Below are 14,015 nucleotides of genomic sequence, written 5' to 3'. Positions count from 1 at the left end.
ATTAAACTAGGGCCCTCAAAGGAATGACCTTAACCCTAGATATCGGTTCGCAGAACGGGGAGGATGGATGGGGCGGTAAGGAATCTAACACTAACTACTGTTTCTTACAGATATATTGTTACCGAAGGTAAGTAACTTGTGTATCTGAAAGAAACAGGTTAGTGTTAGATTCCTTACCTTAGAATAGATACCCCAGCAATACCAACCCCGGTGGTGGGTCTGCGAACCAAGATCACACCAGAAAGTCCTGGAGCACGGAACGGCCAAAGAAGCCATCTCTCCGGACTTGGCTGTCCAGGCAGTAGTGTCTAGCGAACGGCAGAAAGAAGGTGGGCAAGGTGATGGACTGCCCGATGTGGAAGGCTGTAACAACCTTGGGCAGGAAAGAGGGACGTGTTCTTAAGAGAACTTTGTCTGGATGGACAGAAAGGAAAGGAGGCGTAGAAGAAAGAGCCTGAAGCTTGTTCACCCTCATGGCAGAGGTGATGGCAACCAGAAATGCAGTCTTAAGAGTGAGAAGAAGGAGAGGACAATTGTGAAGTGGCTCAAACGGAGCGCACATCAAATAAGTCAGAACAAGGTTCAAGTCCCACTGAGGCATCACTAAAGGAACAGGAGGAAACATGTGAGTGATGCCCTTCAAGAATCAATTTACAACAGGGGACTTGAAAAGAGAAGGCTGATCAGGAAGCCTTAAGAAGGCTAAAATGGCAGACAGGTAGCCTTTGATAGTGCCCAGAGCAGAGCCCTGCTGGGCAAGTGAAAGAAGAATGAGGAGAACCTCTGAAAGAGGGGCAGAAAGGGGATCCACAGCCTTTGCTGTGCACCATGCCACAAATCTGTTCCACCTGCAGGCGTATACCGTTTTTGTGGAGGGACGCCTGGCTGCCAGAATGACATCACAGACTTCAGGAGGCAAGTCAAATGGCCTCAACTGCCGCCGCTCAATCTCCACTCATGGAGGTGGAGGTTGGACAGGTTCGGGTGGAGGACCGTCCCCTGCTGCTGCGACAGAAGATCCTCCCGAAGAGGCAGACAAATTGAAAGACGGGGATCGACTGTCATGCTGAGTAGCTCGGGATACCAGTATCTGCGTGCCCAGTCCGGAGCCACAAGGATGATTTGGTCCCGGTCGCACCTGATCTTCTTCAGCACTCTGGGCAGAAGTGGTATAGGCGGAAAGGTGTACAACACACCGCAACTCCACTCGCGACGAAAAGCGTAGCCGCGCGAGTGCCGCCTTGGAAATTCCAACACGCAGAACTGATGAGATTGCGCGTTTTCTTCTGTAGCGATTAGATCTGAGTAAGGATCTCCCCCACTGCCAAAAGAGACCTTGCGCCACGTCAGCGTTCAGACGCCATTCGTGATCCATCATGCACCGACGGCTGAGTTTGTCCGCCCTGGCGTTCAGGGAACCTGCCAGGTGTTGAACCACAAGGGTGACGCCCTGGTGTTCCAGCCATTGCCAGAGGCGCAGAGCCTCCTGGCAAAGGGTCCACGACCCCACCCCGCCCTGTTTGTTGCAGTACCACATGGCGGTGGTGTTGTCCGTGAACACCTGCACCACACTTCCCCGGACAGAGGGAAGGAATACCTTCAGTGCAAGCCGGATCGCCCGCAGTTCCAGAAGATTGGTGTGGAGCCGGGACTCCGCCGGAGACCAGATCTCCGCCTCTCCAATGTGGCGCCCCCAGCCCAGGAGGGACGCATCCGTCACAACTACGTGCTCCGGTTGGGGTTGGGAGAGGGATCTGCCGCTGACCCAATCGCGGTCTGTGAGCCACCACTGCAACTGTCTCGCAGTGCCCTCCGAGATCAGGACATGGTTGGACAGGTTGCCCTGATGCTGGGCCCACTGAAACTTCAGGTCCCACTGCAGAGCCCGCATCCGCCACCTGGCGTGATGCACCAGAAGGATGCAGGAGGCCATCAGCCCAGAAGCTGCAGCGTCAACCTGACCGAGACACGGGGTAAAGGCTGAAAGATCGGAATCAGAGCCTGAATATTCCGAACCCGCTGTTCGGGAGGATAAACCCGAAACTGCGCAGAATCCAGAACCGCTCCGATGAAGAGGAGCTTTTAAGAGGGACACAGGTATGACTTTGGCACATTGATGGAAACCCCCAGCAAGTGCAGAGGGTCTGCTGTAGTCTGGAGGTGGCTGACGACTGTCTGGGGCGAGCCCACCTTCAACAACTAGTCGTCGAGATAGGGGAAGACTGACACCCCTAATCTGCGCAGATGAGCTGTGACCACCGCCATCACTTTCGTGAACCCCCGTGGGGCACTGGTAAGGCCAAAGGGGAGCACGGTGTACTGAAAGTGCTTGTGGCCTACAGTGAACCTGCAGGTAACGCCGGTGGGCCGTCAGGACGGGGATGTGGAAGTCCAACGCTACCATCCAGTCTCCGGGGGCCAGGGCAGCTAAGACCTGAGCCAAAGTCAGCATCTTGAACTTCTCCTTCCGGAGGAAGCCGTTGACGTTCGGCAGGTCGAAGATAGGGTGTAGGCCCCCTTTGCCCTTCTAGGGAACCAGAAAGTAGTGGGAATAGCAACCACACCCTACTTCTGGCCCAGGAATGCGCTCAATGGCCCCCTTGGCCAAGAGGGCCGATACTTCCTCTTGCAGAAGTTGCAAGTGATCCCCCGACACGCGGTGGTACTGTGGTGGCATGGCTGGAAGGGTCGCCTCGAAGGGGAGGGAGTAGCCCCTTCGGACGATTTGCAGCACCCACCTGTCCGAAGTGATGTTGCGCCTGTGGAGGAGGTGATGGCGGACCCTGACCCCTACTGGCATCAAATGGGCCTGAATGCTCGGACTAGGAGGGCTTGGAGGCAGATGCTGCGGGGGTGGATGTGGGCTGGCCTCGCCATTGTCCCCTGGCACCGCCACGGTGGTTACCACGTCTGCCGCGCTGGATGTTCGACTGCGGCCCGTGGCTGGCAGGACATGAAGGGGCGCCCCTTCCTTGGCCACAAAAGGAGCGAAAGGCAGAAGATGGCTGACGCTGGCCCGACAGGCCAAAGGACTTGGCCGTAGCCCTGGAGTCCTTGAAGCGTTCAAGCGCATGATCTGCCTTGCCACCAAAGAGGTGGCTGCCATAGAACGGCATGTCCATGAGGGTGTTCTGGACATCAGTCGAGAAGTTGGCGGACCTCAGCCAGGCGTGGCGGTAAACCGCCACCGTCGTTGACATCGCCCTGCCCAGCGAGTCCGTGGCATCCAGCCCACATAGAATGGAATACCGCGCTGCGTCTCGTCCCTCCGCACAGGCTTGTGCGAGCTTTGCCCGGGCCCCCTCCGGGCACTTCGGCAGCACGGCCGCAACCGTATCCCACAGAGTGGGTGTAACTGCCCAAAAGGCAAGCGGTGTTGACTGACCGCAACCTCAAACTGAGGGAGGAAAACAGTTTCTTGCCAAACTGTTCATACCTTTTGGATTTCCGATCTGGAGGTGCAGTCGGGAACGCGGACTGGGAAGTAGAGGCATGGACAACCAGGCTCTCGGGGGTGGGGTAGGTGGACAGAAAACTAGGGTCGCCCGGAGCCAGGTGGTGGCACCTGGCGACGTTCCTATCTACAGGGGAAACTGTAGCGGGCCTGGACCAGGTGCCCAACAGGACGTCCGTGAGAGCCTCATTAAACCGCAGTAGAGGCTCCGGAGAGCCTGCCTGCGGTTACAGGACCTCAGTGAGGATGTTAGATCTCACAGTCGCGATGGGGAGCTCAAGAGGCAAGGCCTTGGCCACCCTCGTCAGCACCACACTATAAGCAGCCCCCTCTTCTGTAACCACGGTAGGAGGGGAGACAAAGCCAGAGTCAGGTGAAGTGTCGAGACCACTGGCTTCCCCTAGCTCATCTGTCCAGTCCTGAAATGACTGACACGCCAGTGTCAGAGGGTCCTCAGACCCCTCCCAGTCACCCTCGCCCTCCAGCCGTATCATAGAAGAATTGCTCTTCTGCCGGCGTCGAATGCGGCGTCTAGCAACGCTGGTCCGATGCCGGATCCGGAACGAGGGAAGAACCAGGGACGGCGCTGGGGGCGACACCCTAGGGGTCGACGCCGGCGGGGTCGTAAGGTCCACCAGCGGCAGGACCGAAGTCGCCGACGGCGCCGGGGCCGTAGCACCCAGCCCGCTTGGGCTCCCAGCCGGGACCATGGGGCACGAAGGCGCCGCGGAACCAGACGGAGGAGAGAGCAACCTCATGGCCATGAGGAAGGCATTGATCTCCTCCGGCGTCGCGTTTTGTCTAGGGACCGGCGGGTATGGAGCAGGCCGCATCGCCTGCCGCTCCGGCGGAGCCGCGTGGGTGTTATCACCTGAAACCCCGGCCGCATCGCGTGAGCGCCAGGGGGAGTCGGAAGAGCGATGTTGCCTCTTCGACTTCTTGTGCCTCTTACCTGAGGATTTGGAGCCCGACGAATGGTGACCACTCGCCGAGCTTCGACGACTGTGGCCCAGGGCCGACTTCCCGATCTCGAGGCGCTTACGGGACCGCTCCCGCCTAGCCTTCGGCAACAGAGCCCGGCAGTCGGGGCACGACTTGTCGTCGTGGTTGGTTCCAAGGCAATAGAGACACCGGCGGTGGGGATAGGTAACCGACATCAGTCGGTTGCAATCGGTACAGGGCTTGAATCCGGGAATCCCTACCGGCACTGAGCGTCGTAAAGACTTGAAGAGAGATAAAAAAGGATTGAAAAAAAGTTTTGTAAAAAAAGTTTTGTAAAAAAAGTGAGTAAAGTACTGCTTTTTCCGCATCTGCGCTTGCCGGCGCGGAAAAAAGAAGAACTGACGTCAGTGCGCGAGGGCGGCGTCTAAGTACTCCGACGACGTCATCACGGCGCCAACGACGTCTACGACAGACACGGAGCCGCGGACGACGCCTACCGACCCGCAAGGGTACTGCTACGCAAAACTTTCCGGGTCCAGTCTGACGACTGGGGATATTCTAAGGTAATTAATCTAACACTAACCTGTTTCTTTCAGATACACATATTATGCTTGAAGAACAGAACTTGACCTCCTTGTTTCATATCAAGAAACAAAACTCAACAAGATGAGAAACTTATTTTTGGGAGCACAAAGGCTTAAGTATTTGGCTGACAGACTGCATAATGTTTTCAGCAATTTCGACCTTAAGCGTTATTTTTCAGGCTGCTGAACACAAATGTCTTCAATGTCTTGACTGGACTAATGAAAGTCAAACAGACACACCTGTTTGTCTCCCCCCAGCCTACCCAAAATAACAAAGCTTTGAATCCGGTTTCTCTGAACCCAACGCCAAGCAAAATGTTCTTCTCACACCATGATAAAGTACATTTATATACACCTTTCCTCCATTATCTCATCATTTAGACTAAAACGCATGCATTTTAAGATGATTTAAGCTCCGACAGCGGTTGAAGCCACAACTTCAACACCAGGCACTAAAACCTCATCTGAGACCATTCCAATATATAAGATTGTCCAAAGAGCTTACTGTGGCATATATTATCTTTGGGCATCAGGGGCTACAATATCTTCATACAATCATTGCCCACATTTATAGTTCCACGGATTAGACTTGGCAGCATAGAAAGCTAAAAAATGCTTTGCAGTTAGGTGAAGTGTCCTTCCCATGAGGTTGAAACGTGTTTCTGCAAAGAGTGCTTTTGCAGAGATGGGACTTGCAGATAACAGGAAGTCTATTCTTTCCCATTATTACTTCCCATTGTAGACAGTAATGGCTAAATACTAATTTAAGATATAAGGTGGACAACTCCCAGCTATGAGTCTGTTTAAATGGTCATATGGATCATTATTTTTCACTATTATTATGCTGCCATTTAAGCTTCTAGTTCCTTCTAACCTCCTTGATGATGGATGTACTGTTATCTAAGATACAAAATTACGATGAAGATTCCATGAAGGAGAAGGGAAATGTAATACCTTCTAATTATACTTCTCCTTCAGGGGTATGTTTAAAGGATTCATCAGAACCTGTGCAGCCCATCGGACTTTTGGAGAAGAGGCACTTCTGTTCATTCTGTCTCAAACACAAATTAAATTGACTGTCATAATACACTGCATTGTTTGTAACAACTGAGAAATCATCCTATTCACTGGCGCTGAATGACCCTGCGTTTTCTCAATGTGTCACCTGATTGAAAACAAAAGTTAAGTAATGTTTGCTATTCATCAACGTCTGTGTCCCACCAAAGACAAAAGTGTTAACCTGTTGCAGAAATAAATCCTAGCTGTGAAAGACTGTCACAGAAAACCCACAATTTGAAACAACTGCTTAATGAAGGAAATTCTTGCAACCACTTCTAAGGTATGTACCTTCTGTTCAAGGTGCGCCCTGCGTAGCGACACCCTCTGCTCCAGTTTCTGGAGCTCACGCTCATGCTGTGCTTCCGTCTGCATCTTGATTTTGCTCTGATAGGCGTTCAGCAACTCCATCTCCTGTTGCAGCTGCTGCCGCAAGGCTTGGCATTCGGCTTCCTGAGCCTCATCCAGACGAAGCTGAAATAAAGGGGAAAATCATAAAGACGAGAGATCATCACTAGATCTGGGGTCAAGAGATTGAACATCTGTCCTAGCAGTTTGTCATGCTAAATTCCGAAAGTAGTCTATCTTATAAGGTATGCCTGCGCACTGCTCAACAAGGCCTTTATTTCTCCAGGTGGTAAAATGCATAGAGCAGGGTATGTAAGCAGATGTCAGTGGGTTATCACTATAAAAAGACGGGCAGAAAATGATGGACATTAAGGGAACAGTCAATGTTATGAAGTGCAAGAGGAGGATGGAGATCTGTGTTTATGTTAATATCAGGCTAATAAATGCAGGTGGTGGTTGAAGATGTGGGAAGAAATCACTGTATTTAAACACTGATCTGAATACAAGAGTGGAAATATATATGTTCAGATTTGAAGCAGGGCGATGGAGAAGTGGTCACACCCCACATTTTATGCCATTTGAGACATGCATATCACATCCTAACAGGTTGCAAAAATACCAGTTTGTGAAAATTAGGACGCACCGGTATTGGTATGATATTTTCCTGACCTCCCCTCACATTACACTGGTGTTACAAGAGGGACCCTTATGTTTTGTTGGATTTAAATAGGGAATTCACCTGCACACAATGATGTTTCTGTATCCGGGGAAGTGGTTATTAGGTAAAATAAGCTTTAGGGAGGTCAGATTCCCATGGCCCAAAGAGTGGACAAGAAGATGTTTGAGTAAGAGAAAGCAGGGCAATCTGCAAGGGTTGTTACCTAAAGGCATGTAGGAGGACAAAAAAAGAACAAGTTACATACCTATGTTAATTTTCTTTCAAGCGGATACTGTCACTAACAGCATATTCCTAACCTTTTGAGTATTTCTATGCTCTGGACTGGATTCAGATTTTCAGCACCAATTGCTCCTGTGCACGGGTATGTGTCACAGCTGGACTCTTAACAGCCTCATACCCTGGGAAGTGAGGCTATGGAGCTGTATATAGGCATCAACACAGCGTGTAGCATCAGTTTGGTCTTGCACGTTTAAGCACCCTCAGACATAAAGCCACCATGACAAATACTGTGTGTCAAATATAACATAAGCTCTTTTAAACAGTCACAGGAACCCACTCCACAGAATGAGGAGGCGAGAGGACAGTGAAGAATCTACAGTTAGATAGAGAATCCACCAGAAAGATTGTTACAGAAGGTAAAGACCTCGTTTTTCTTTTAACCACATATTTCTGGCCTTGTGAATAGCTGTCCCAGCAACTACTGCCAAAAAGGTGTAGGGTCTGAGGGGTGACCTGCAGGATGAGAGGAAAAAACGGCCCTCTCAGCAGAACTGTTGAGGGAGTAGTGTTTGGTGAACATATGCATGGGCAACCATGTTGCAGATATCTAGAACACAAACACCCCTCGCCAACACTGCTGAAGTAGTCTTGACTGAGGTAAAATATGCCTGTAGGTCCTCAGGTGGCTCCTTCTTGTCCAGTAAGTCCATATGCACAGTAAGATCCACCCGGATAATGTGCACTTATTTACAGCCTTCCCCTTTTTAGCATCAGGGAATCCCGCTAAAAGCTAGTCATCAACTTGTTACCCTTGTTTACACTCAACATAGAAGCTTAAAACGGTCTTTGTGCCCAACCGGTGAAAATTCTCTTCCTTGCATGTGATGGAGAGAAAAAGGCATGAAAGGAAATGGATCAATCCACAAAGAAGAACTAAACAACCTTCGGCAGAAAGGAATCAAAAGTCTCAGCACCAACCTATCGGGGAAGAAAGTGGTGTATTGATGTTGACTAACTGTCTGCTGCTCACCGACACGGCACACAGAGATAATTGTGATAAGGAACAGTCTTAGTGGTAAGGAGCCGTGGAGAACAGCTATGTTGGTGCTCGAACAGTGGGCAAATCAAGAACTTAAGCGCCAAGTTAAAGTTCCAAGGAGGCATAATGCAAGACATACATGGAAACATGCACATCATTCCTTTTAGAAATATCATCTCAATGGGTGACATGAACAAAGAAGGTTGATCAATAAAAAGGCAGAGAAAGACAGCATTTAACCTATTACTGTGCCCACCTCTAAGTCTTGCTAGAAAAAAAGACTATAAGAGAGACCTTCTAAGATATAATATAATATACTAGCAAGGGAGGGCCATTTAGCCTTCTTCCCTTTAGCATTTTCACATGCTTTCTCCCTTTGTATTTTATGGACTAGTAACTATGCTGATAACTTTGTTTCTTATAATATGTTTGCTTGTATTAGCTAAGATACTGCGCTTGAGAACACTGCATTAGAAATAAACATTTCAAACTTGCACATGTCTTCATTTACTCCTCGTTCTGGATTGATATGTTGGTATAACGAGCGAGTGTTCATGTGTTCCACGTTACTGGAGGTGTTCTAAGTCCATGTTCTGGGTTGTCTAAACATTGGGAGTTTGTAAGAACCAATGAGACACTGATTGCTAGTCTGGTAGGGGATTTTGGGTACTAAGGTAAGTTTTGGCACACCCTAATTCACTGAGGTTCCATGTCTCTATGCACAGTTCTGTGTGAGAGCAGGATCCCTGCGACATGGCGCCCAACCGTTGGTGGTCTTATTACATGACACTTGAGTAGTGCTTCTATCAGTCCTTAACAACCTTCGCTATTGTTTCCGGAAGACAGTGGTGTCGGACGAACCTACCTATAGTTACATAGGTCTTTTCAAGCTTGAATCTTTTCAAACGGTTTCTTTTTGAATTACTACTCAGTTGTGCTACGTAGTTTTTATAGTACCTCTTTCTTACTGTGTCGCTATGGCTAATGCCATTGATATTCTACAGCATAGTCGGATTGCGGTTCGCAATCATTTACAGCAGTGGTTCCCAAACTTTTTTGACCCGTGGCTCCCTTGACCTAATTGGCAGTTGCCCATGGCTCCCCCTATGTTTTTACCGGTAGGCGGGTGGGTATGTAAGCCCGACCTGGGAGTACTTTCTGTTGTCTTCCTTAAATAAATTGGGATGAGGGTATTTAATCATATTTGTAACAAAATAAAAAAAATAACAGTTGTAAAAGGGGGAAAAAAACCTTTTGTTTTATGTGCTGATACGTTTTCTCTCATCGAGAATGTAAATGCGTCGTGAACTCAGGCGTGGGAGGCTGTATTGAAGCCAGTGAACAATCTAATGTTTCAGTAATATTTGAATGCCTTCCCCTTTCAAGGACCATCCGAGAGTTCTACTGGGTTTGGTCTAGAATAGATTAGAAAAATGACGATGGCTCTGTCTGTAAACGCACATTTGAAGATGTTTTTTAAACAAAATACACATTTTTTATTTCATTGTAAATGCATATTTCCTATTGAATATATGGAATATGCATTTACAATGAAATTTAAAAAAGTGTATTTTGTTTAATAAACATCTTCAAATGTGCATTTACAGACAGGGCCATCGTCATTTTTCTAATCTATTCTAGACTAAACCCAGTAGAACTCTTGGTTAATCTGGAGTTAAATTCCCGCAAATTTAAGATGGAGCCACTCAGTGTTATTACATACTAGAGGAAAAATGCACCCGACAGGCAAACACGCACGCCAAAATTAATTTAATACACCCCTGTAAACCCTCTCCCCCTGCTTGCCAAAACCCTGCCAACCCTCTCCCCCCTGCCATCCTCTCCCCCTGCCTGCCAGAATCCCCTCAACCCTCTCCCCCTGCTCGCGGATGTCTCCCCGTCTCTTCTTTTATGCCTTGTGGCTGGCCCTGCGCTAGGAGTGCCCGTTCTGCCCATGCTTGCTCCCTTTGTGACCTCTCCTGCCCCCGCTACCCTTGTCGGTCTCCTTCGTGTCTTGAGACTGTCACTTCTTTCCATGCCTGCTCCCTTCGTGGCCTCTGACTGTGTCTTCTATCCATGCTGCTACCTTTGTGTCCTCAGACTACCCTTCTCTCCGTGCCTGCTCCCTTCGCGCACTCAGTCTGCTCCTAGTGTACATGCCTGCTTCCGTCGTACCCTCAGACTACCCTTCTGTCCGAGCCTGCCCCCATAGCCCCGACTACCCCTTCTGTCAATACCTGCCCCCTATGCACTCTGACTGCCCCTACTGTTCATGCCTGCTTTCTTTGTGACCTCCGACTACCCCTTCTGTCCATGCCACCTCCAAACGTGCCTTCTGACTCCCCCCTTCTATCCATGCCTGCTCCCTTCCTTCTCTCAGTCTGATCCTTGTGGGCATGACTGCTACATTTGTGCCCCCTGATTGACCCATCTGGCAATGCCTGCTCCCACTGTGCTTTCAGACATCCCCTTCTGTCCATCCCAGCCCCCTTTGTGTTCTCAGACTACCTTTTCTGTCCATGCCTTCTCCGTTTGTGCCCTAAGTCTCCCCCTTTCCTCCATGCCTGCTCCCTTCGTGCCCTCTAACTATCCATTATCTCCATGCCTGTTCTCTTTGTGCCCTCAGACTACCCCTTCTTTCCATGACCGTTTCCTTTGTGTCCTCTGTTTTCCCCTTGTGTTCATGCCTGCTTCCTGTGACCTCTGACTACCCCTTCTGTCCATGCCTTCTCCCCCATGCCTTCAGACTGCTTCTGTCCATGCCTTCTCCTTCATGTCTTCTGACTGCCCCTTCTATGTATGCCTGTTTCATTCTGCTCTCAGCCTGCTCCTTGTGTCCATGCCTGCTCCATTCATGCCCCTTCTGTCCATGCCTGCTGCCTTCGTGTACTTAAACTCTGGCAAATGCTTGTGGTTGTCGGCTGGCCCTGAATGACTTTCACCAACATTCTTCAAAATTGTGAACAATTGTGTCCAAGCATTGTAGCTATGAAAGTTGCCTTGTTTAGCGCCATCACGAACTGTGCAGTGGGGGCAAATATTTGAACAGGAAAACACAGCAGTTGAATTTAAAGCAGCACTAATAATTATTTCACTCATAAAATGAAAATGCCATGCATCTGGGACATTGAAAAGTGAATAATGTGGTACCAATATTAATTTAAAGCGGCAGATTTTCCACGATTATGCAGGTGGCATTTCTACGTTTCTAGCGCTGCAGCTGCAATTTCCCACATCGTGCCGCGGCGCCCCTGGCAGCTCATAACGGCGCACCGGGGTGCCGCGGCGCACAGTTTGGGAACCACAGATTTGCAGACTTATAATGTCCCTGTGGATGGCATGGCTGTGATCATGGTGGTGAGTGTGGAAGTAGCTTACCCATACGAAAATTTTTACTAGTGGGTGACCTTCCTGGCTGTGAATGAAAATACTAATGTGTTCGACACGTACACTGCGACTGCCATGCCACAGGAATATGTTCCCTATAGGACACAGAAAGTTCCTATTAATGCTTGGCAGCACAGAGTTTGGTTTAATGGTGCCCTACCCCACTCTTTGTTAACTCAGAGGTTAGGTTCTTTGTCCATTCCAGGCACAACTTGGCATGTTTTGGCTGGATTTACACCGCATCCTAGATATGGGGCGGTTCCAGTTACAGATTTACGGCTGTTACATACAGTCGCAATTAGTGTAATTCGGTCGTTAGTGCACTACATTACCCGCAATCTCCCGGGCGGGGCCCCGGGTGCTGCGGCACTTCCTGCCGGACAGGGCGGAATGAAGCTCAGTCCTGTGATGGTGAACGCAGTAATGGGCAAGCGCCCCCAGAATAAGGATGATTTTCCTTTCTGGCTTGCCGAGAAGTTTGACCAGCTGGAAGCAGTATTTACTAACATGACTGCTGGTGAAAAACACAGGATCCTGACAATTAGCATGCCAAAAGACTTGGTCCCGGAACCTGGTGACTGTGAGACATGGGGTAAGACCTTTGCGGCAGTGTATACGAGGTGCTTTGGCACTCCATCAATGACTGTCCTTCCTACGGTCCTTAAGCGTGTTCAGGATGACCACGGACCCGAGGCGGCGGTTGAATTGGGTATGCGCCTATGAGGCGCTTTTGACGTAGTTTCCAATCTCGTACTTGCGAATGTCAAGGGAGATGTTGTGATCTTTCAGGTGTCTAACGCTTTGCAGGTAACCCGATGTCGACAAACCCCGACAGTTAGCAAGAATTATTGTGGCAGCTTATAAGACAGTAGGCTGTAATAGTTTGGGACTCAAGCCTCTCTCAACAAAAGAGAAAAAACAATCCCAAGGGCAGAAGTCAGAAACTGACGAACCGCCCAAGGCTAAGAAGCAAAATTAGCCGAAAAAACAACAAAAACAGGGTAAACAACAACAGCAGAAACCGGAGTCTCGTCCTGCGTCTCCAGTGCCTGCACCTACAGAACGTATTTATGACTTGCACGATCACGCGCCGATAAAATCACCTGATCTTTTTCAGGTTTCTGAACAACACTCTCCTCGTTCTTTTCAGGAATCATCGGCCTCATCGACAGGTAGTGGAGGAGGCGGCAGAGGTCGGGGCGCCCAGCAGGGATGCGACCAGCTCGAAAGACGGTAAAGGCAAGCAGGACGATTCAACACCGAAAAGACCCCAGTTTCAGAAAAAGAAAGTTGCAGCTTTAACAGCGAGATATGCCACAGATAGTGAGAACGCAGCTTCGGAATCAGACATGGGCTCTGACCTTGCTGGACAGTGCTGCGGAGATTACCATAGTGCGAGAGGCCCTGCGTCCACTACTGACGGTGACAGCGACTGACCGATATGTTGTTGTGGAGACAGCTGACACTAGAGTAGCTCCCCCTGATAGACTTTATGAAATAGTCCTTTTAATTGAAGGTGACATACAACGTACCATAAAAGGGGTATTTTTGGAAAATCTTACAACTACTTATGACATTTTGTTAGCGGAGGCTGACTGGCCCCCACCTTTTGTGCTTGCATCTCCGAGAGGGGAGGAGGTGATCCTCCCTAGTTTTGTGCACACTGTCTCGAATGAGCATGCACTACATTTTGCAGAAGAGTGGGCTAAAGCCCTTGCGCCGGCTCTCTACCGGACACACTGTGGTTGGGATAAATTTTCCCCACACCACGAGATTCCCTTATGGTCTATGCCACAGCCTCAACCTCAATATCCTATCAAACGCGAAGCTAAGGCTTCAGTTGCGGAGATCCTTGAACAATTGGAATATCAAGGTGTAATTGAAACTTGTGTGTCACCGATGAATAACCCTCTTTTTACTGTAACCAAGCCAGACGGCTCGTTCCGTTTGGTATTGGATTACCGGCATCTTAACACCCATTGTTGTACCTGTGCAGTACAGAATACCCACGGCTCTGCTTTAGTGGATGGTCTTGTGCGTAAACGGTTTAAAACCACACAACATTTTCAATGTTTTTTTTGCCCACAACTTAGATGGTCTAAGTTCCCAATGGACCAGTTTTACAAGTGGCGGAAAACAGCGGCAATACAAACGTTTGCCGATGGGCTATAAGAACAGTCCAGGCGTGTTTGCTGCACGCATTGTCTCTCTCTTAGAGAGAGTGGACACGGATGCGTGTTCGTATGTGGAGGACATCTATCTCACAGACTACGAGCTTTGGGCGCCTCTGTGTCACGTTGACCACAT

The 14,015-nt window shown here is 49.4% G+C and overlaps 1 protein-coding gene across 5 annotated transcripts in view; it reads right to left on the bottom strand.

The window, feature by feature from the left end:
- The window catches only part of TAOK3 (TAO kinase 3), a 1,265,547-nt gene that overhangs the window by 13,609 nt on the left and 1,237,923 nt on the right, over positions 1-14,015 (bottom strand). For all 5 annotated transcript variants that reach the window (XM_078667094.1, XM_078667097.1, XM_078667098.1 and 2 more), the window contains one exon: positions 6,328-6,510. In XM_078667094.1, the coding sequence (XP_078523220.1) occupies positions 6,328-6,510 (183 nt within the window). The remainder of the gene's footprint in view (positions 1-6,327; positions 6,511-14,015) is intronic.

Source organism: Lissotriton helveticus, chromosome 11, assembly GCF_964261635.1.
Source record: "Lissotriton helveticus chromosome 11, aLisHel1.1, whole genome shotgun sequence".
Classification (NCBI taxonomy): domain Eukaryota; kingdom Metazoa; phylum Chordata; class Amphibia; order Caudata; family Salamandridae; genus Lissotriton; species Lissotriton helveticus.
This window is presented reverse-complemented; position numbering and strand designations above follow the sequence as displayed.